Source organism: Stigmatopora nigra, chromosome 18, assembly GCF_051989575.1.
Source record: "Stigmatopora nigra isolate UIUO_SnigA chromosome 18, RoL_Snig_1.1, whole genome shotgun sequence".
In the NCBI taxonomy this organism is placed as follows: Eukaryota; Metazoa; Chordata; class Actinopteri; order Syngnathiformes; family Syngnathidae; genus Stigmatopora; species Stigmatopora nigra.
Window position 1 is genome coordinate 7,826,734 of NC_135525.1, and position 24,280 is coordinate 7,851,013.

General features: G+C 39.2%; 2 protein-coding genes across 9 annotated transcripts in view; one reads left to right on the forward strand and one right to left on the reverse strand.

Moving 5' to 3' along the window:
* fbxl15 (F-box and leucine-rich repeat protein 15) overlaps positions 1-24,280 on the forward strand; it is a 103,276-nt gene that overhangs the window by 20,898 nt on the left and 58,098 nt on the right. For all 3 annotated transcript variants that reach the window (XM_077739364.1, XM_077739363.1, XM_077739365.1), the window contains exon 6: positions 11,627-11,812. The gene's annotated coding sequence lies outside the window, so the exon portion shown is untranslated. The remainder of the gene's footprint in view (positions 1-11,626; positions 11,813-24,280) is intronic.
* On the reverse strand, positions 721-23,592 carry LOC144211852 (paired box protein Pax-2a-like). 6 transcript variants are annotated; one of them, XM_077739362.1, is made up of 10 exons: positions 23,140-23,592; positions 22,296-22,473; positions 21,437-21,634; positions 18,420-18,499; positions 18,179-18,298; positions 11,598-11,773; positions 8,866-8,976; positions 3,690-3,791; positions 2,806-2,892; positions 721-2,124 (listed from the first exon to the last, which is right to left on the reverse strand). In XM_077739362.1, exons 1-9 carry the CDS (start codon positions 23,180-23,182, stop codon positions 2,806-2,808), a joined length of 1,095 nt encoding a protein of 364 aa, XP_077595488.1. In that variant the 5' UTR covers positions 23,183-23,592; the 3' UTR covers positions 721-2,124. The 6 variants fall into 6 exon arrangements, with proteins under 6 accessions (XP_077595488.1, XP_077595487.1, XP_077595483.1 ...); XM_077739361.1 differs by having other exon boundaries at positions 722-2,143; XM_077739357.1 differs by having other exon boundaries at positions 723-2,124; positions 8,862-8,976; positions 22,296-22,461.

Sequence of the window (24,280 nt, forward strand, 5' to 3'; positions counted from 1 at the left end):
CACGTGATGGTGGTTACACCTGAGAAGTTGCTTCATTTGTCTCTAAACAGGCTCGTTAGCAGGAGACATTTCTATAAATGCATTTTTTAAAAAACACTAATACTTTGAATGCAGAAAATATGACTTTTTCTGCAATTTATTGGTGTACTTTTAAATGGAGAAACCAATGGAATGTTTTGCACAACTGGACTAGTGTTTCCCAACCTTTTTTGACCTGAGGCACACTTGTTGCATTTAAAAACTCTCAAGGCACACCACTAGCTGAAAATATTCAAATTTAAGACCTTTATTAACATTATGAAATTGTTTTCATCGAAGTTTTATTAACAGGAATTAAATAAACCCCACAAAAGTATTCCAAAGTCTGTTATATCAACTTGCAGTTTGACTAATGTTAAAATTATTAATGCAATGTTTTTTTTAACCTAATTTAAATTTTTGACTATTTCTGCCAATATAACACAAAAAGTACATAAAAATAAGCAAAAAAAAATAATTATATCTCATAACCTTAAGATTTGAATCTTGTTATAGTACAATCTATGAATTAATATTTCAATTTTACCTCAAAATAATTCAATCCCTTAATATTGAGATTTCTCTCTTGTATGACTTCTTATAAGAACAGAATAAGTGCAAATTACAGGCTGAATATTTATTTAATGCTCTAAAAACTGAATATTTAAAAAAATAAACTAAAAAAGAGCATGTTTTGGTAAAAGATTTCAGACACTTTTTTTATTATTATACAAGTGTGACCAGCATTAATCAATAAGATAATACCCATGAACATGAAAGACAGTTCTTACTGTATTTACATGAAATGTTGTGTCACACACACACAGACTGACACACACACACACACACACACACACGCTCCTACAAATGAACATTAAATAAACTCCACCCACTGTACCATTAACAGTTGTATATGCATATGAGGAGCATCTGCACTGCATAGAATTTATACATTTAGACTTCCTCCTGAAGCATGTGGCTTGTCCCTAATAATATTAATATTTGTGAAAACAGTAATCATGATAATCATAATAACAATAATAATAATAATAATAACACTGATCTCAGTGATAGGTGGGCTGTAAATAAACAACAAAAAGTCTTTGGCAAATGTAAATTACATTCAGTCAAAAAAAAAAGAAGCTGGAAATAGGATGACTTTGAAGCATTTTTCTTTTATATTTTTAAGGCCAAGATTTGCTTTGGAATCCATGGCCAACAGTACTAATGTTTTAAAAATCAACTTCAAATTATATTCTTATTTAGGGGAGTCATGGATCATCTAATGCCAAAGACTTGATTTAAACTAAAATCCAAAACATCCAGCAGTAGTGCACGTTGTCAAAATGCGTCGCTTTAAGTGCCGAACCTAAAGCACATATGCATAAAAGATTCCTGCATATTTACCAATGCTCCAGTGTTGCAAACCTCCAAAAATAGTGCAAAATTAACAACAACAAAAACAACAAAAATGACATAAAACGTTGCCTTTCATATCCTGACACAACATTTTTCGTCCTTAAGAATGATTGGGTGGGGTGGCGAAATAAAACCCCCCAAAACAAACCAACACAAAATATCATTAGGAATATATCCACTTGCTTCCATGGCGACACACTGTACTTTTTTTTTTCTTTTTAATATCTTGATTGTGTTTCACAGTGTCCAAATCATCTCGCGTCATCCGCCATGCTGAAGGGATGGATAAAAACGCAGCCGGCTTGAGTTAATAGAGGGAAAAAATAGGAAAATAAAAGGCCGCTGCTACATTTTTAAGCCCCAAACAGTGCCCGCTGAGAGCTGCCAAGCAAAGGAATGTACAATATTGATCCACAATGGCTGATTTTAGTTGCTTTTTCCCCTCCCTCCAATTTCCACAAGCCTCTACTGTTCAGGGAGTTCAAATAGAGGGTTGGGGGTACATCTGTATAACCTTCCCAAACCTGGCTCCAAAAGGTGGTTTTGTTGTGTGAGCTTGCTGTCCTCATTGTGCTCAAATATGGAGGCTGAGGCGGCGATCCTGCAGGTTGATTTGGTTTCCATGGTAACTAGTGGCGGTCATAGGCAGCGGCAGCAGTGGGTGGGACCGAGCCTCTCGACGCGGCACTATAATAATAAGGGGAACCTGAAAGTTAACAGAAGAATGGACCATTTGAAAACATCAGTAACATACTTTTTCTGTTTTTAACTTCAGACTTTTGTTGAGGTTCATTTATGACCAACATTTTTGGTAACTATTTGCAATAATACACAAAATATACATGTTTTGTCACATTTCTAGTAAATTTTAGCCAAATAGTAGACATTTGTGATGAACTTATTGATGGAAATAGTTGTGCAAAACTTTTTTTCTCCTTTAAAAAGCACATTTTGATGGAAAATATTTGGTTCTTTTGCAGAAAATTCTACTAAAAATAAGGCAATTTGTAAATTATGCTTAGCTCCATTGTCTGGCTGTGATAGACATTTTTAAACACCTTTTTGTGATAATAAACAGTTTAATATATTTAAAAAAATATATCTATGTTAACAATGAGCTTCTGAGTAGAAATTGCAAGCTTATATGCTTAACTCATTGGCTATAATTGACGGAAATAGTAAAAAAAAATACATTATGCCAGGCAATGATTAGTCCCTGTTTTTTTTAAATGAATTTACTTACTACCACAATAACAAATACTACACTGAGTACTCTACCAATGCTGTCATCCTGTCCAGCCCAAATGAATTGGACATATATTGCCTACTATAGCAGTGAATGAACGTAAAGATATAGTAATCACTCACTTAGTAACGCCGGGTTGCTGAATCGCCAAGCTTCATTGTAAGTGGTGTACTGTGGATGACTGTAGGGGTTCCCCGAAAACTCACTCCCTGCAAAACAAGACAACAAATCAATTAGCATTTAAATACCTTGAGGGGGAAAAAAAGGCTTTTTTTTCATACCCCTTCCACCATTTCTCATGGCGTTAACGGAGAGAAGGGGAAAAAAACGATAGTCATCAACGTGTGACTGTTCAGGCACGTAATTTATTTCTTTTTCATTTGGTTTAAGTTATGCAATAGTGAACAATACAGGAGGTGACACTGAGGCCGCCTTTCCGCAACCCATTTATGAATATCTACCCATTCTTTTTAATTCAGAGTCGGCCTACTAATAAATGGTGAGCGTTATTAATAAAATGCTTCATGCATACATTTTGGCTTCCGCTCCATCAATCTGGCTTTGAACGTTTTTGTCAAGAGAATTTCACTGGAGAAGTGGAAGCGCCGACTAACGTAGTGGCGGCGACATTTCGACACCTTTGCTTCCTTTACGAGACAATAAAGGCTGTAATTTATAAGACGCCGTGAGAAATGGCTTTGCTTTTAACAGTGTTTGGCGCCTGCCACTAAATCTCGTTCTTGTGTGCAGAGTGAACAGACTGGAACGTCACAAAACTTAGACAAAGTTAAAGGTGCATCTGTCTTTTAGGATTTTTCACTCATGAAAAGTCCTGGAAATTCAATTTAGGACAACTTTAAATCTGCCTAAATCCACTGGCTCAATGTTAATCCATGTGACAAAATGGCATAAGTAATAGCAACATTAGTGTAGTTATATAAGCATATTTTTTTAAATGAGGAGTATTGCTAAAACTGGAAAAGTTTATTTGGCAATCGGTGCTTACCAGGGACCATTCCAGCAAGTGTGGATGTTGGGTAGCTGCCCTGGCCGGTAGGGGGAATGTGAGGGGGGTACCCGGGTAAGGTTGTGTTGGCCATATCTCGACCTGAACAGACAAAAGAAGTACTTTGTTGAATTGTTTTTCAAGCTTTGTCAGTACTGTATCAATATGACTTGGTAGTAATGCATATTTTCCCATTGCCACTCTACTTGCATAGCAACAAATGAAAATAATTAGCTAATTGTTTTATTTTTGTATTTTTATGAAGCCACAATCATGCTTTACTTTTATTAAATCAATACGAATGCAAAAAAGTTCATTTACTTCATGCAGAAAGAATGCAGCATCATTGGCAAAAAATGTTGGTCCTGTGAGGGTCATAAAACAAACTTTTGATAGCATCCTCCTTTTTCAGACCTGTTTCATAGTGCGTTTTCATAATTTGTATTGTTTTTTTGTCAGACAAGACTGGTATTGATTCATTAGAATTTTTTTATTAGTGTAAATTAATACACTTGCAAAAAGTAATTCTTTGGTGTTGCAGATGTAATAGTGACCCCACCAAAGGCTTCACTTTTAACACATAATATATAAAATAAAATATAATTATTATTGATAATGCAAATACATTTCCTCATTTTAGAACATCATAAAGCATGACCAAATGTAATTAGATTCTTGTTTGGTTTTTAAGCAAATATCCTCGAAATACTAAACCAATTGTAACGGCGTAACGTATAACGCTTTCCGTTTTGTACTTTTGCTCATGTTGCGCCCTTTGCTGATTCAGCGTTGTTCCGACATGGCCTTGAGGGGGACTGAGCCCACGGGCCCCCTCTGCAGAGCGCCACCAGCACGTCTGCACATATTCAGCCGCGTAATTGGGAGTGACGGTTCGGGTCGTCCTCGCTGGCCCGCGGGGATGTTTTTTGGAGCGCGGCACGTAACCTCAATCGGCACAGGCGCCATTGTGGACCAGTGGCCCCGCTATATTGTGGTGGCGAGGGCTCAAAAGGGGGAACAAGAAGGAAAAAAAAAAACGGCTCTCCCGATGGAACTTTAATGAGGACAAGATGCCACAAAAAAAGCGTTGTTTCGCCACAAAGCGTTGACATTTACAACATTTGAAATCAACAAGATGCCATTCGTTAAATGTACTATTACAATCATATGTATTGGTACTATGTTTCTTACCTCAAAATAAGACACTACTGCTCCTTTTACAGAGAAGACATAGTTGGAGTTTTTAGAATAACTAACTATACCTAGGCTTTTGGTGCAAGGAAACAAACAAAATGATGGAGGGAAAAAAAGTCAAAAGTAGGCTGACAAAAAGAATAAGTTTACTGCAAGCCAGTGTGATCAAGACAAAATTTAACCGTGGGAATCCTGAGTTTTGTGAGTGTTTTGGTTCTCCAACAGTGAGGCCCTCTGTGTGTGTTGGAGAAATTTTGGTAACTCCAACCATGTCCTAATATGATGGTTGCAGTTTAGCATGCAGTAAATGACATACTTTTAAAAGGCAAATGTTCTCCAGTAAAATAACAGATCAGGGACCGATATGGGTCAAGCTTTAGGAACTAGTGCCAGATCAATGCTAACCGAGGTACCGATCCAGAGTTTGATCAGGACGTCAATACGGCGTTCCTTGGTTAACCCTTCATTGGCAAATTTGATTCTTGTTTGAAGTTTGAAAAGAGGAAGTCAATTCGTCTTTAGTTTTTGATTATTTTCATCAAGGAGGTTTGGTAAAAGAGTCCTGTCACTCAAGATAACTCTGGCTTTTGTTTCCCAGAAAGGATGGACATTTTTGACATTGTTGAATGCGACTGTTTACTGTATTGCCGTCAAATGCATCCCATCATTCACATACACAAAAATACATTCATACTTCTTTCTTTTTAGCGTGGTGGACAATTACACTCCCCAACTGCAGTCCGTCATTGTCAAAAAAAACTAAAATACCCTTTACTGTCAATTACATAAAAAAACTGGGTCAGTTATTTCTGAAAAACATGACTGTCTTGACTGATTGGCTCCCCAAATTGTCACCTTAAAACTGCTGCACACACTGGACAGAGTCTCCCTATTCACCACAAGTTTAAGCCTCTGCTTTGGCAAAGACGAAACAATCCCGGAAAGTTTTGTGATGATGACAACAACAAGCGTAGCAACAAAACTTCATCTTCATTTGGCACAGGCGCCAGGCCATTAGCGACTGCCTCTTTAGCTCGATGCAGTCTAGCATGACAGGGACACCTTCATGTTCACCGCAACAACCGCAAATCTTTGACCTCCATCTTTGAGGCGTTCACAAGCCAAAAAAAGTGGAGGAGGGGGGGATCCCAGCATCCTAATTAATTACAAGGGAGTTAAAGAATGTTTGGCGAGCCAAATTGCTTTAAATCCCCAAACGCCGGCTGAAAGTCGCTCATTATCGAGCGTGCATGCAAAGGTTACTTTGCTTTTCTGATGGTGGAGTCATAATTCATCTCAGATGATGCACGGACACTTAAAATACTTTAAAATCGATGAGCACAGCAGACCAACAGGTGACACTGTGTTGTTTAATCGAACAACGTTTTTTTTTAGACATGAAGGCTTTCGAGAGTTAGGCAATGACAACTTTCAGTAGATTAGAGACGCTAAATGGTAAAAACGTGAAGCTCCAGCCATGTAGTTATTTTCAATTTAAAAAAAAAAATACAATTAAATATCGTAATATTACCATATTTTCACGACTATAAGGCGCACTTAAGTCTTAAATTTTCTCCAAACTAGACAGGGCGCTTTATAATCCAGTGTGCTTTATATATGGAAAAATAATTAAAATGTGGCATTCATTGAGGGTGCGCCTTATAATGCAATGCACCTTATAGTCGTGAAAATACGGTACATATTTTATCTCATGAGGAAAGCCATTGCAGAAACTGGAGATGACACTATTTGTTTAAGCAATCTTTTCCTCCTTTTGCATTTAAAGAGCAATTCATTTCATTGACACGTGCTTGAAAGGCCCTTTTTAAAGGCCTCTATTAGCAATCTCAGCAGGGAATATCACATTCTGTTTGTCAGTTTATTAGTGAAAATGTGCCAAAGTCCCATTGATTGACGAGAAGAAAAACAGCTCCTCCGCTCAAGAACTTTCAAAAGAACGAGTGGACAATTGGCCCTATCGAAGCCATCTCGCCATTGACTGGTTGAAAATACCCCCACCAAAAAAAAGTTATTGACTGATGGAGCCCATTTGAATTTTAAGCAGAAGACGAAGCACTTCAGATGGGATTCATCAAATAAAATGACTTCCCATATCAACAATAGAAATTACTGACAATATGCAATTATCCTAGCCACATATTCATGGAGCCTTATAGTGGTAAAGGGGGACTATTTAGCAGGTAATTCACATTAATGTGCAGGAAAAGGAGAGAGAGAGATCTCGCCTCTGAATTTCGATGCTTTGCACAATACCCTTAAATCCTTTCTTAGTGGAGCCTGCTGCTTTTCAAGCGCCTAATAGGATAAGCGGAGGACACAAAAGATTTCTATCAGTGCCGTCACAATCCCAAACTCTGGCCGTGACTTCATGAATCAAGTCTAATAGAATATGCAAATTCCACAGACAACATCAACGTGATCAATGACTTTCATTGGGATGGCATACTGAGGATGGATGTGAAATACTTTCTTCCTCTTTTTTTAATGCGCAATTAATTCCGGATTGGAGACCAGCCCAAATATTGCACATTATTTTGTTACTTTTTTTTTTTTGGCTTGGATTTTTTCTGCAAGGGTATTTCTCTCGTGACTAACACAAAATCATTGGAGACATTCTTAATATTTGGCACAACAGGAGCTTCATTACTTTGACCTCTAAATGATCATTCCACTGCCAGGAATCACTGAAATCCTACAGTAAAACACAGATTGTCTTAGTTCATCTTAGTACTTTGTTTTGGGAATGAGCTCAAAGCCAAAATTGTGTGTGTGATGGCATTTTTTTGGCAAAAAAATGACCAATTTTGAAAAGCTAGTTAGTATAGTCCTAAATTCACTGTTAAATGTGTGATATCTCCTGTGTTGGGTCTTATTATGGCAATAGCATCAAGGATGGCCCAATTTTTGTTTTGTCCTGATACTGATCTGATACCTATTATTTTTTTATACCCATAATGATCATGCAGCCAGTATTATGTATATGATTTTTGAGTTGGTTCACCAAATGAATTGGGTTGCCAGACCAGGCTTTAAAAAACAAATGAATAAAACCGTTATATGAATCTTAAATATCGCAACACAGTAGAAGTCTGTACCAAAACATAGTGTCACTTGTATACCGTGCAATGTGTAGTAACCAAACAGAGTTCAAACTTAATTAGTATATTTCTTTCAAAGGGCCTTGTATCAGTGCATTGAATTGCATTAACATTGATTCAGGATCAGGTGGGATAAAATCGTACCAGACAAACACTAGTGAATACTGGACCAACCCCAATCTTATGACAAACTCCGATACTGTCTGACATTCCAAAACTATCAAGACAGATGCTTCCTATTCGATCAGGACGACACTAAAAATAATCTGTGAAAACTTGGAGTAAGCTCAACAACCAGTCATTTTGGTTATAGCAGCAGGCGACAGCAAAACAATATTTCAATTAGGGAGGCAATCATTAACTGTGACAAGCAGAGAGGTAGGCCACAAGATGGGGAAGAGGGGGGTTGCCGTGGCGATGTGGTGGTGGGAGGCTGTTTGTAGGGCGACACAGCAGTGTGAAGTAAATGATCACGGTGTTAGAGCGAGGCGGTCGAGGTGCCAGAGCGTATTTACCGAGACGCATTACTCGTGTTCCAAGACGCGTAAGCCGCCCTCCACCCGCCGGCACCCTCATCCGCCCCATCCCCAGGTGACAAAGTGAACAAATCACAGGGGCAGCCAACCAACAGTCGCTCCCCACGCTGATGAATCTGATCTAGTGACACCCAAAGGACCTTGTCACCATGCCCCAATTTCCGAGCTGTCCTCTCAGCAAAACGACGCTGGGACGACAGATGCTAAAACTCTTGAGCGGCGAGACCTCGTTAAAAAAGCCTTCACACTTGACTTGTTGTTTTTAGGTTTTAATGTACACAGAATTCCCGTACAGCGTGGACGCAGTGGGGCGTTGATCTTACCTACAGGGTAGCTTTGCGAAACGCTGGGGCCCAGCTCCGGGTTGGCGTTGGACGACAAACTGGGCTTGACTTCGTCCAGGCTGGAATTCAGGCCAGGCAACGCGTACTCATTAGCCTGAGGGAACAGACAACGGGGCGGTTACGCAACCGCACAATACCTTGATGCGCGCGCCGGCTCCAGTATACGTTTGTGTGGAGAGCATTGTGTGTTTGCCGAGGCTGCAATCGAAGCATATCGGGGAATGTATTTGGGGGTATTGTCTGAGAGGAAGTGGTATTTTGCGGGATTTGCATGGGAAGCAGAGGCGTCAGCTGGCCTTTTGTGCTGGCCGCTCTTCGTCTTGAGAAGATCCGCTTTGTTGCACCCACGCCATGTGGCCGGCGTTTGGTTATGTTTTTAACGCTTGGGTCATGCTCAACTTTGTCAAATGACCAGCAAATAGAGTAGAAAGTTAAGTGGTAGATTAAGAAATGTTTGGACCCTAAGGGCATTAAAAATAGCAAAAGCCTCCCATTTTTTTTTCTGATGGGTTGAAATATCTACATTCCTATGTAGATTTCAAGCTAGAAAAAGAGCCTGAATAATAACTAGTTTATGTTCAAAAGTAAACGCTTTCATTTTAAAATATGTTGCCTCATTATGCAACTCTAAAAATCAACCGTATTTCACGACTGTAAGGCGCACATAAAAGTCTTAAAATTTCTCCAATATAGACAGGGTGCCTTATAATCCAGTGCTTTATATATGGGAAAAAAATTTAAATGTCATTCATTGAGGGTGCGCCTTATAGTCGTGAAAATACAGAAAATAGATTGTTTTCTACACTTCATTCAAACCTCCAATTAAAATGGAATAAAAATAAATACATGAGTTCAGTTTACATCAATATCTTTAATGACCATCTTCTTTGTCTCTATGGCAGCTGTTAGCAAGTTTTTATCTATAATGAAACGAGACTTCCGGATCAAGACAATGATAGTCCGAAGCTTTGTGTGCGTTTAGGGATCGTGGGTCTCTGCGGGCCCTTATCCCATGAGGGCCAGTGTGTGTGTGTGTGTGTGTGTGTTTCTACGCCTGTGACCTCACTCTTGTCTGGTTCTATCTCCGATAAACTCTAATTGTCTGCTACAACTGTTATCTGGCACAAGGTCGGATGTTTCGCTCTATTCGGCAGACGTTTTCTCATGCAGATAGGAGGCCTCGGCTGTGAAAAGGATGACCACATGGCAGGCAGAAGTGTGGGAGGGCTCCATCCATTGAGAGCCGCATCCTCAGAATGGCTTTTTAATGCGTCGCTACAGCACCCAGACACTTGGCTAATAGGGCCACATTTTGAACAGGAAGAGGCTTTTTTTTAAAAGGGGGAGAGGCCCCCATGAAAGGGAAAATGTTCTGATTAATATGGCATTAAATTAAAAGTGATTTTTCTGGACGGTTCCTTTTTTTAAGTCAAAGCACCCCCTTCTATCTTTTCATGCCGTTCCTTTTAATACTCTCCCTGACGCTCTTTGTGATTGCAAGTCATTTCCAATTGGTTTTGGTATTGATCTTCCAGTAGAAATCAGTTTTGTAATTAGCTGCAAATTAGGCCCTCTTGTGGAGGTGAGGCCTGATTTATCACCTGCCTAATTCGGCCTGATCGGAGAGAAATTAAAATGAACTCAATTAGGGCCACTGCTTTTGCTTTTTATGGCACAGAATTGGAGTTTGTCACCAAAATGAGAGTCACTTGTTGTTTAATAGTTTAAATGAATGTAAATAAAGGTTATCCGTTTTAATACAGTTTGAGAAGCGGCCTAGAGGTCCTTGTTTTGGTTGGATATAGAGTTTTAGTTATATTGTTACACAGACAGATTAGTCAATAGCCTGATTATAATACTTTTTGAAAAATATTTGTCTCCTGTTTTTATGCTCACACTATTTTATCATTCTATATTCAATTTTTGCTTCAAATTTGATCATATTTTGACTGATTTCATTCAATAAATGTTTTTCTTTACAGTGTGTCACATATTAACATTTATCTTAGGACATTATTGAATTATACGATATTCAAATAGGTGGAAATGTTCTACAAATCTTAGGACCCAATCAGAAAAGTACTACTTTTATACTTATTATACTGATGTATTATATTAATATATTTTCTTGTGTTGTAACATTTTTTGTCTGGCCATTCCAACTATTGCTCCAAATATTACATCATAAAACTGTGCTTTCCTCTCCTAACATAACTTCATAATATTGTCTCATTATCCAAAGTTATTTAATCCCTTACTCTCTTCGTTTTTTCCCCCTCTTTTTTCTGTGTACCCAAAATACTCATTTATTTGTTATGAGAACCATCATGTATTAACATGAACAAATGTTGGGTTATGATTAGTCCCGTTGCTCATTAACCAAAAGCAACAGCCTAGTAGTAAGGCTTTTTGTAGCAAATCATACTTAATTCCCCATGTCACACGAGGCCGGCAAATTAAGGCCAGAGGCAGGCTGTTGATTAATTTCACGTTGCCGTACTGTTATTCTCAATTATAAGCCGTACGAGGAATGTGTTTTTCATCGCAAAATCAATAGCGCGTAGGAGTTTCCTCAGCGATTCCCTCCTGTCGCTTTGCTTTGCGGCAGCCATCTCAGCCAGCTTTAATTAGCCTCTGGGTACAAAGGACCAATGTATGTTTTTTTGGGTGTTCAATTCAATGAAAAAAAATATAAAAAAAAACAGTTCCACTAACCTGTTCTGGTTTCACGTGCTCCGATGTAGGAAAGACGTCTGGATACGATGGGCGTTCAAAAACCCTGTCCAGGGCTTCCAGTTGCTGCTGGGTGAAGGCATCCGCCCTTAGATGTTTCCGTAAACTCTCCACACTACCCTGAGAATCACTGTTTGGACCAGAACCATCTGAACCATCTACAATGAGAGAAAGCGACAGTCGACACGCTAGCCCCGGTAAGAAAACTAATCCTTGCCACTTTTGTCAGTATATTATTGTAGTTTGCTTATACAGTGACAGAGCACATGTATTTATGAGTGTTTCTTGAATTTCCCATGTTAATCGAGGTAGGATCATTTAAAGAGCAAGTAAATGACATTGGGGAAGTTTTTTTTGATCCGTAAGGCAGGGAAGCTCCAGTAAAAATTTGCGAATTGAAAGAAAATAATCCTTTGCTTTGTGTCGCTTGGTTAACGGCTTCTTGGAAGGCCAATGTACGTCCAAAAACATTATGAAAATGATCTCACGTATGTATTTCATTTCATTGTCATTGTTACCAAAGTCCAACAAATCACCAAGTTGGCAAGAACCCTACATTTGAAATTCAACTTGACCCAGTAATTAAAAAATAATTGGTAAAATCACTTAATTGCACAACATTAAAATGTTAAGATACCATTTTTACAATAATACAAGTGTGTACAATAATCCCACATTATGAACATGTACACAACATTGTGGAAAGACCCAATCCAACTATGATAACCCTTGAATAACCGTTTGCTCATTGGCTGCCCATTGATGGCGATACACGTCCAATCCATATTGACTGGGAGGGTTATCAGCGACCATTTGCTGCCAATTTGTCCTTTATTTGAGGAAATAAAGTACTGTACTTGTAGAAAAAAAACCCTCACTTTACAGCCCTGATATTCTCGGTCTTTGCTAACTAGGAAGCGTGTTCTAAATTTGTGGTAGATTATGTTCTCCCCTACGGTGAGAGAAGGGTGATGTATGATATGCAAGCGCTCTATTGATTGTCTGATCTGCTGGCAAGAGGGAGCTGAAATGGACTCGAAATGAACATCCTGCCTCAACTCATTGCGCCCATAATACTCCACTTAATCCCACCTTTTTGCTCCCTCCGAACGGAATTCGCTTGATCAATCATGTCAGTGTGCTATTACCATTCGGGAGGCTTATTACTAGAGGTTCTTTACGGCGAATAGAGGGTGAACCAAATGTGCTGATAGTTGGGGAAAATTAACGTCCTTGTGTATTTTTTAACTCCCTAAAAAGAACCCAATTAGCCACATGATCCATTTTATAGTGTGTACTATATAGGCGAGCTCTTTTCTGCAGATTAACAGTTGATTCACAGATTCCTTGTTTGGATTTGTTGAGATTTTTGGGATGGACTTTATAGGAATGTCATTTTGTGTTTTTACAAAACATTTTTATTAGGAACTAGTGAATGAGTCACTTTTTGTTGCCTGTTGAGTTTTGTGGTTAGACGCAATATTAGACGTCCAGCTAAAACCAGTTTGTTTTTCCAGTAAATAGTCATTTTGAACGTCTGGAGACAAATATGAATAGATGAGGGTGTTTATTAGGGTTTGTTTCTCCTATCAAGATGCTCAGTATCATTAGTTCCTTTGTTTCCAATACCTTGCCAAATCAATAACCTCCCCATGTGTTTGCCACTATGGGACGCACTTCCCACGCTCCTCCGAATTCACGACATCTTCCCTCCCACGATGCCAATCCCCAATTGCATTGTTGTGACAGTAGAAGAGGTGATTCTTCTTCTTTAGCCATTTTTTTTACACGTCTTGGAAAGACTTAATGAATACGTATTCCAACCTAAAGTCTGTTTATCGATCACGGCGTCAGTGTCTTCTATTCAAGTTGACATCCGTCCATATTAGTGAGGGAGCCACCCCCCACCAGATCTGATAACCGCCCCCAGCCAGCAGACGCCACTCTGCGGGTACGCCACCTGACGGTCACGACCCCCAGCAGGAGGTCTGGCCTGAGTGGGCTGTTCCACCAAAAGTATAAAAAAGAAAACCAAGAAACAAGATGGAGACTGAGATAGTGGCTTAATTCCCCACATTGTAGTGAAGCCCTTTAAAAGTAAAAGTGTTTCTAGGATAAAATGTCACCTTAAGGTCAAAACCTTTGCCCTCAGGTGAACAGTCTGATCCTCACAGTCCACTTCCTTGTTTAAATAACATGTCAACATGCATAAAGTCGCCTTCCCCCGACACAGTCATTTCCTCGGTAGAAAAATCCAAACACATTTGCATCAAATTAAACTAAATGCGTTGACTTTTTGTTTGTTTTTTTTCCTACTCTACTCTAATTGATTTTTTTTGATGATGATGTAAACATGGATAAAATATAGAATCGTTTTGTTCCGCATCAATGAACGTTTTGACATTTTATAATGAATGGATTAGACAGGACATGAAAATTGAGAAGACATATTAAATCAGCCAAAATAGTTTTTTGATAGAAGTTTGCTTAGAAAAATTCACTTACTAACTACACAGATGCATAGAAAATAAGTAAATAGTAGTTTACCTTATTATAATCACACCCTACTTTCCAAAGTGCCTCATTAATAAAATAAATGTCAGTTGAAACATACAAAATGACATATGTTTTTCATGGACATCAAATAATGCGAATAAACGGTAGATAACAAAGCAGACATGGATTGGAACCCCCAACTTGATACTAATAAGCTAATTTCTGGCCCCCAACCCGCGGTTTGGGCAAACAAAGTTTAAAAGAAAGTGTTTTGATTTACAATTGAATTTGTAATATTTCCATAAGGCTTCAGCAAGACAATAGTTTTTAGTAGCGGCTCCATTCCATCGCTCATCCTCCACACGGCACCTCATGACGCTCCCAGATGAGGAATAATGAATATCGCTGCATGCTGACGAGGAATCTCATTCATCCACTCGCCTGCTGACTTATTGAAATATGGGATGATCGTTTTGTTAAATTTATTGCCCTATTTTGATCATAAATCACTCATTTAAGAAGCCGGAGTGTGGCTGATAGAAGAGTTTGTTGGCCTGCAAGTTACTTTGCGATCGTTTACATGTTTGTGTGTGTGTGTGTGTGTGAAAGTTGCAGTTTTAATTTAGTAGTCAGAAGTTTTATAAGAGCTAAATTGTAATATTACAAAGAAAAATACTATAGAATGGTGGAAAAAAATATTTAAAGACTAGTGTTGATTCAACTAGGAAATTTAATGAAATATTCACTATCTACATATCAAATAGTTTAATTTAAAAAAGAGATTTCATCAAAGGAGTCACAATTTTTCAATTATTTGTTTGGTATCTTTTTTTTTTAGATACATACCATAATATATAAAGTAATGCATCTGTATAGTGTACTACTGTACAAAGTATGTTCCTGTTTTTTTCTACTGAGACGTATGGCACTAATTTTGAGGGACAAAAATATAAGAATATATATTAAGCATATATATATTAATGGTTATCAGGGCCACTTGTGTCTTTAGGGTCTGTATTTTATTTATTTTATTCTTAAGATAGGTAGACTTCTCTTCTTTTTGAAATATTTCAGAAAGCAGCTCCTCAGTCCTTACAGTACTCAGTAAATGGGGGGTGCACACATTGATGTTAATGTGTGCGGTAATAGCTTTTCTCTGCCGCGATGTACATTCTAATACATGTCACTTGGGGAGAGCGCGTGGACGGCCGCGGTCACCCAAGGAGCCATCATCGGCCCCCTCCGACAATGGCTGCCAAGTGTAACATGCTACTTTTAATTTGCCGCAGCACAATGGCTGCCGATAATGGCTCTTATGACACCTGTGTCCCTGAAGCTCCTCTGGCCCAGCCCCAGTGTACATAAACGCGTGTCACAGTGTATTATCTCGACATGGCCATCGTAATTTGGGACCCTTTCTTTTTAAGGGCACTGCTGACTGGGAAACTTACTTGGCCGAGCGCCACAGGAACAAATACTCAACCACCCCCTCCTTTGCCGCTCATCCCTCTGTGTGTTTCTTTCTTTCTTTCCTTTTTTTTTTCTTTCCCCGAGCCTTGATAATGACCGCTTTCGCCATAATCATCACGCGGCTTACCGAGTTAAATGAGGCCTCGCTGTGAGGAAATGCGGTCGTGGCGTTTACTGGCGATGGAGTACAGCCTAGCGAGCGGTGCACAATATGATGGTGTTTCAAACGAGGCTGTGCAGGGGCATTAGCTGACATGGTGGCGAACAACCAGCGGCATTTTGTGACAATTTGCTTCAGAATTTCATTCATGTTGTACTGTTTGGTTAAGGACATTGCAACTGAAAAAAGTTATTTTTTTTTCACAATTTTTCAAGTTATCACTTTGCAAACATGACTAACATTTCTGCTTTTGCTGTTTTCCTTCTCAGTACTACTTACTGTTTTTTCCCCATTCTTTTACTACAATATTTTCATAATCCTTTTTCCTTTATTATTTTTCTTTGAAAAAGTAGATATGGTATATCTGCTGCCAGTGGTATGATTTAATTCAATTAGTTAGTACTATATTTTACTGATATTGCTCCGTAAAATAAGATTTTTAGAACACCACGTGTTATTTAATAAGAAATGCGCTGTTGTGTTACAACACAACAGACTTGTTTCTCTTGCCATGGTTTTGTTGGAAATATTTACTAGTTTATTTTTATGATAATCCAGATAATTCAACCGCAACCAACAATCTGCATTTGTAAAATATTTTTTTTGCAAAAGATACCGCCAGCAAACACAACCAGGGTTGTGTTTTCATCCCCAAAACAACAAGATGCCAATTCATTCGTCAACACATTGAACCGCGGAGAAATGTGGCGCTGCTTCCTAAAAAAAAACAAAAACAAAGCACCATGTATTTCCAACGCATTCATCTTTTTCCCTCAACTTCATAACACAAGTCCTCAGTCATTGGAAATCCAAGTGTCTACCTCCATCTTCACCAGGCAAAAAACCCTGTCCAAGGGTACGGAACTGTCCACTATTATGGTACCCAGTGGAGATCTACCAAAATGAGGCAATGACGACCCACACAAAATAACATCACATTAGGTGACTCAATCAGGGCCCACAAAACCACCAGGAGGACCTCTCCTAAACAGCTTAACTCTTTCACCACACAGCATCTCACTCTCTTTGCCCTTTAATATCGTTCTGCCCTTCAGTAGCAATCTGCATGAAAATATGCACCTTCCATCATCCAAGACATTACGAATGAATACGAGGGGTCCTGCGACGGTTCCAAATGAACTCCCGGAAAACACCAGACGCTCGCATTATGCCATCGCCACTGCATCTCTCCCCTTGATTATGTCATTTGCCGTGCCCACGTCATGCTGGCTTTTATAACTCTGCCAGGAAATCTACCTCTGACAGGTCATTAGTCATCCCTGCCTTGCCCACCCCCACCTCGACACACGCACATAAAAACATCAATCGCCTCCTCGATACTCCGCCAACGCCAGAACAAAGACGACGCTATGTCAACGACCGCCGCGCTCCGATTAGCTCTCGTTCCCTGCATCATTTTGAACTGCTCCCCTCAAGACCATTGCACCCCCTTAGCGATTCTCATCAGGTGCTCATGCATGTAGCGGTGTTAAGGAAACCTATTGCTTACAGAACCAATAATCTATAAAAAGCCCCGGGCCGGGCGAGGAAGGCACTTTTGTGGCAGGCGTGCAAAGGGGGGAAAAAAACAAAGCTATAGAGGCTTTCTTGACTGACCTGGGTGGTCGGCTACATCATCTTGACATGTAATTATCTAAAGCCCTTTAATCACTTCCATAAAGATTAATTGCAGGAGACAACACTGGAGGTCGTGCCTTCAAATCAAAAAGACTCTTTGGCGGATTGACACAGCAGTGTAGCTGAGTTCAGGTGTTTTATTAAGGGTCATCGGCTGGAACGGTGGCGCCTTTTAGAGCCCAAGTTGCAACTTCAGCAGAGCGCATAAAGAATCATCCTCACCATTTTTTTTTTTGGCTTTTCCGAAACATTAGCCAATCCTGTACTAGTAGAAATGAAGCTAGGGGAGGAGTCAATTTATGTTCCACCATTCGAATCAAATGTAGGGGGAAGTCTTTCGATGTTCATGTTACTGGATGGCTTTTAGGACTAATTCTGTAATGTGAATTATCAAGGCTTCAAATAGAATCTTTCAGGTTCCCTTTCTGGACTGTTTCTTGGACCAATAAATCAAGACCAGAACTTGATGGCAAATGTCATGCCTAGTTTTACAGTAGAAAAACATCAAAACTAAATATGTTTATCCCATAGTGATAATCTGCTGTATTTGCAGTGGCAGTATGGTTTTCAAGATTTATAGCAAAAGTCAAGGGTATAAAAGCAGAATCTTGGAGGATATCACCTCAGTGACATCCCCTTTTGTATCCCTAAGGGTGCACCAATGTATTTTGGAAAAATAACTGAATCTCCAGCCAGAGGCATACAGTCATAGACACGAGTGTAGTAACTTTTGAGACATTTTTAAAGCTAAACATACATGTGGGAAGACAGTTTTTTTTTTTCAATAAACACATCCTACCTTCATCTCTTTTCCTCTTTTCACCGTTGGATCGTGGAATGCCCAGAATGCCATTAATGGAATAGGACCCCGCTGGGTCGTTGGAGGCGCTGGTTACTGGTGGCGACACTGTGTTTGGCACTGAAAGTAAAGAGGAAAAACTCATCAGGACCTGCTGTGAGTCCATTTCCATCTCCTGTGGATGTCGCTGATAGTGATAATGATGACAGTAATGGCGACGCTGTGAGCTTAGGTTACCTACCTATGGTATGGCCTGGTGTCGACAGGGATGTGCCATCGGGCGATGGATGGAAGGGCTGCTGCACTTTAGTTCGGATGATCCTGGAAAATATATTGATGGTAGAAGTTACTTGATGGGGATGGAAACTTCATGGTTCGGATATGGCATTCAACTTCAGGAGATAGGCTGGAGCAAAATGATAGACATGGCCTAGAAGAAATAAACCAATTCCAAAGGATGATGATGGATCAAATATTTTTTTGATCTATTATAATTGCTAGCAATTATATTATGAATGATAGCGAACTCGAGTATGTATATGCGTAATGTATTGATTCACAGTTACTTTGTAGCAAACAACTGTTTGTCCCATAAAACCAGTGTGCTGTGAAACAATGTGAACCTCAATAAAAAGTTTCTTAAATTGAAAATCATTTCATGCATTTTTTTTCTGCATTGACTGTTGTATGTTAAGGTGACCGACAGAAATATGCCATAAAATTAACCGGTTGTGTCACCAGTACTTGTAAAAATAGTATTATTATAGAACTGTAGATGATGAGGGTAAAATTATCAAATTATCTGATCAGCTATTTACTGGCATACTTAAAGCACATATTTCTCACCGTTTCAAAATTGAACTTTTATTTTTCCTGCATTGTGGCTTCTTTGACTATTCTCTTTTTTTCCATCTTTAATTTCCTCCTTTCAATGCTCTCAATCATTTGTTTATCTCACAAATTCTGATTTCATACATCTTTGCAGTTTTGCAAACCTTGCCAAAAGTACAATAATAACTAGTGAAAATCAGATTTTTCTATTTAGGACACAATTGCATTCAGATGTCTTTTTATATCGCAGAAACAATATATGAACAGCACTAGACTCCCTTTTACGCCATCCCCACCATTACCCGGCCTTCACCCACTGGCAAAGGCCCCATTCTCCAACCCTAACACCCCTTACTTCCCAGCATGGACTACTAGGATGTATTGATCGGAAAGGTCTAGGATTAGTCCACGTGGGCAAAGAGATGCAAATGAGGAGCTTTATATTACTTGTGACAGGAAAGCAATAGTTCCTTATTGAACTTCTTCAGCGCTAGCTCAAGTTAGATTTGATCCATCTAAGCTGCAGCCCCAAGGAGAAAGGCCTGTCACCATCATTTGTGAAGGCTCAAACTACTTATCAGGTTTATTTTTTTTCCTTTTTGTTTTCGTCGCTCACTTTGGTTGGCGACCGAGGCAATTTTAGGGCGAGAATTTCTATTGCCCCTGAATGAACCATTATAGTTATTGTCTGTAAATCACTATGATTGAATTCAGTGCCTAAATAGGTTTTGGTATTTTGATCATTTGTCTAGTATTTTGTTGGCTGGGTAGGGAAAAGTTGTTTAAGAATTTTGGAGACTTTTCTGGGAATAATTGGAAGTGCTTGAGTGGAAAAACAGCTTAGTTGCAGTCCGGTGTCAATAGGTGGTGGGGGGGCTTGCTGTTTTCATATGTTAAACTTTTCTTTCTACTCATTTGGATTGTCTTTATACTTGAAGATTGTACCCATACAATTTCAGGCCAGGGAAATTGGACTCTTTGTTCAAGGTGTATAATTTTTTATTTGTTTTCCCGAAAAAGTTCAAAAACCACTAAGCTGGAAAACTAACATAACTGTATTTTACATAGAGACATAATGTTAACCTAGATGTAGTACTTGCAAATAAATTCCACTACTTACCTAGCACCCTGATTAAAATTGAAAGCGTCTGATGGAATTAAAATTCTCCTCTATTCAATTTATTACATGAACAAAAGAGCGGCTCCAAATAGAAGCATTTAATTGGAATTGAAAAGGTGTAGTAAAGGGTCTTTTTTTTAACGACATTAATACATACATTTTGGATTTATCGCACACGCACGTGTCTCGCTCGTCTTTTTAAGCGAGCACGGAGCATGAAATGAATTTTCTTCAGCCCTTTTTTATTCAAAAGAGTGTGTACAAATGTGTGTGTGTGTGTGTGTGTGTGTGTGTGTGTGTGTGTGTGTCCACACTCTCGCCCATCAGCTCATTAAAATGTAATGCCTCTATGGAACAGTGCGTCTTAAGCAAAGTTCACCATCAGGGATGTGTGCGGGTGTGTGTGTATTTTTCAGGAAAATATTGTAGTAATATAGTAGATATATTTACAGTGAATAATCCTTGGAAAGTTGCATGCTTTGTAGTCCCAGACGTTAGGTCAAAATACATAATTTGTATATTTAAGATAATATAAGATACAAAGAAGGCATTTTATGTAAGAAACAATTCTATTCAATTAATAGTGGTCCATTCTCATTTAATGTTTAGTGTTATGTTTGCATTTGTGAATATTTTTTTCCGCATAAGACCATACAATTTGTAGAAAATCCCTTAATATTTTTTGCAATAGATTAAAGAGCCCATGTATTTTAGATGAACACATTTTCAAATGAATACCTTCATAAAACTAGGTTTTATGATCTTGGGCTTGTTTCTGTTTTCCAAAAGAAGCCCTGATGCACCCCCATAAAAAGAGGCTACATGTTATTTTATTTTACGACAATCTTGCCAAGCCTGGCTTCTTCTTTTAAATCTTCCAGACAGGCCTGCACTGGTAGCCCCGCCCCCTCGTGTCACCGTACGCATGCTCAGAAAAACAATTGGCCTGCTTTATGGTGCCAAAAGGGATGTGGTCACCCGAATATTGATCTTTTCTTGTTCCCCAACGCTTTGATTGCCCGAGTAGTTGTGAATTTTTAAAATAAAATACATATATTGAACACGTTATAAATGCCATACTCCAAAAATGCTGTCCCTCGCTTCATCTGATATAATTAAATAGGTAAATATGCACTGTTCCTAATGTTTGGACCCTTAATGCGCACACCAGGGTGGGAAAAAAAATGTATCTAATGTGTAAAGGCAGATTAGTATTTATTTTTTTGCATGCAGAATGTTTTGCATAGAAATATTGCAATATAGGTTTAATTCCAGCTCAAATAGAGTAGTGTGAATGGCCCCCTCACCGGTTAATAGACGAGACGCTGGGCACGGTGTCGTTGTCGCAGATGCCCTCAGCCAGCAGCCTGTCGCGGATCTCCCACGCAAACATGGTGGGGTTCTGCCTCTTGTAGTCTGCTATTTTGTCCACTACCTTCGGCGTGGCCACTTTGGGCTTAGAGCCTCCGATTACGCCTGGTTTGATGCTGCCAGTTTCATAGTATCTATGTAAAAATATACAAATACAATAAATATATGCATATATATAGAACAGAACAAAAAAGCTTTTAAAAAAGTGGTTATGTTTGTGGCTTTGGAATTAATTTCCTCATAATTATCATTTTATGGCCAATATTGCAGTTTTATTTAAATCTAGTTGAGTCAAGTCAACCATAGACCCCTTTTTTAATGTCAAATAATAATAAGCTCCATCATATGTAGTGTTTTGGAGGAAATGCAAGCACTAAAAATGCAGGGTTTATTTTGAGTATTTTCAAATTATGCAGAAAAAAAACATGCACAACAAATAAATTGATTAGGCGGTGCTAATTTCTTTAAGTAACCTTTACAGCAGCTTAGGGAAATATTTTTTTGAATCAAAAACAGCTCTAAAAAAATACACCAGCATTTTTTTAAATTTCCTCCCAGCAAGAATGCATTACTCCTTTAGATTGCATGCAAAAATCACAATACTATTTAAATCCATCACTTTGGCATTTTTAAAAGAATACCTAACCTTGCATTCGTTATCTTATGACCAAAACCTTTAATTCCACTTAGTATTTTAAGACAAATTAGCTATTAATATGACCGAATGGTGCATTTTCCTGATAGATTTGAATGCAAAATCCTTAGCATTATAATTTTTAGTGAATTGGTCCCTACCTGCCGAGAATCTTGCTGACGCAGCCGTGGCTGACGCGCAGCTGCCGTGAGATGTCGCACGGTCGAACCCCCTGGTGGGCCAGCTCCACGATGCGCTGGCGCACCACGTCCGGGAGGGGTCTTCCGTTGACGAACACCCCGCCGAGCTGGTTCACCCCCCCATGCCCTACGTGGGAGACAACAACAGTACACACCGACAGCCTAACATTAGATAAAGCCGTAAATATATATTTCAACCACATATTTCTCCCTATTTTAACATGTGCACCAATGCAATAGCAGGCAGTAATTATTAATAAAGTGGGGTGATGAGCCTAATATTGACCTCTTGCTTTCAATAAAATAATACGAATATTTTTTTACATTATTTTATTGTAGACAAACAATATTTCGTGCTGTTTATTTATGACTTCACGTTTAGGGTAGAGTCCCTAGCCATAATTGAATATTTCCCATCTCTAATATAACATTATTATTTTTGATCACACATTTTTTTGTAAATCTGAGCAAATTGAATACCCTATTTTTTAATAGAAAAAAAAACATTCACACAGAGCCATTACCTGTTAAATAATGAACCCACCCTTAATAACTCATATTACACAGCACCTTATTTTCCTCGAATGAGCCAAACCCAAAAAGCATCAATTATTTACCCGAATAAAATCAGATCGAGTTGCACGTGGGAGTCGACCCGTAAATGATCTAAAATAATAATCACCCACGCTCATAAAAAAAACCCAATATTTTTTCCCACATTTTTTAGACCAGCTCCATATAACTTCTCATTTCTAACCCACATCAGTACCAATTATTATAGTCCAACTGGTGTTATGGTACTTACGGTGCATGGCCGCGAAGGGGTCCGCCTTGCAGTGAATATCCATCGGATAGGAAAGGAAAGAAAACAAATCAACCCAAGCCGCCGTGTCGCCTGCTTACAATGGCAAAGAGTACAAAAAAATCGGGATGCTTGGCTCGCCCCCCCACCCCCAGCGTTGCATGAATGAGGGCCAACTTTGCACTGGCTCCTCCAAAAGAGACCGCAAAAGTTGCCTCGGTAGTGGGGTGCAGTCCGCTGGAGGGGCCGGCAGGTGCGTCGCCCCCCAACCCCCCTGCCCTTAGCGGCTTCAGCGCTGCAGACCGAGCGGGTAGCTCATCGCGATGGGGGCTACAAAGGGCTCCAGTGAACGATCGGAAGATCGGATGATGGGATTGCTTGGGTTCGGTTCGATTGTAGCTCCCCACGATCCGTGCGTGTAGGCCGGCCCCCCTAGTGCAGATGGGATGTGTTCGCCTGGAGGTTTTGCACCGGGAATGAAGCCCGCGTCGGGGGGTGTGTGCCTCTAAAAGCGGCGAGCCACACACACTCTCGTACCCCCCTCCCACCTTCTCTGAGCACCCCAGCATCAGCACCCCCCCAACCCCCTCACGCCCCCCATGCTTGACTTGTCAGACAAAGGCAGTACATGCCAACACATCACACACACTAGAGAGAGAAAAAAAAAAGTGCAGATGAGGACTGACTCATTTAGAGGAAGTACATGTCCAAATATGGAATATCAGTTTGAGTTTATGATCATATTCACCTTTTTATATAGAGGGCCTCTAGATACATTGCATTTTATTTGGAGAAGAGTTGCATTTGATGGGATTGGGTGTATTTGTTTGGGGTGCTATAGTGTGATTAGTGGCCTATAGGTCGTCTAATATAAAGTTTAAACCAATGTACATGGATTTTACTCGTTATGATACACTTGCATGGAATATTTGAGTGTGGTAATAATTTACTGTCTGTTAGGATCATCCAAAGTAACCAATTTAAAAATATATTCCCAAATCCTATAAAACAAAACTAAATAAATAGCTTAAAATGTAAAATGTCCCTCAAATGCATTAAAAAAAAGTTCCACGGACAAAACATCAATAATATTAAAATATAATTTCCCCCAAAATAAAACATGTATTTCAAAATACACTAAGTA

Bases quoted from the DNA above. Each gene is read 5' to 3' on its own strand.
- LOC144211852 (XM_077739356.1), bottom strand. From the start codon at position 23,182: ATGGATATTCACTGCAAGGCGGACCCCTTCGCGGCCATGCACC. The intron at 18,500-21,436 runs GTGAGGGGGCCA...TATATTTTCCAG, and splicing joins AGCGTCTCGTCTATTAACCG to GATCATCCGAACTAAAGTGC. The intron at 2,125-2,805 runs GTGAGTGATTAC...TTATTATTATAG, and splicing joins CAGCAACCCGGCGTTACTAA to TGCCGCGTCGAGAGGCTCGG.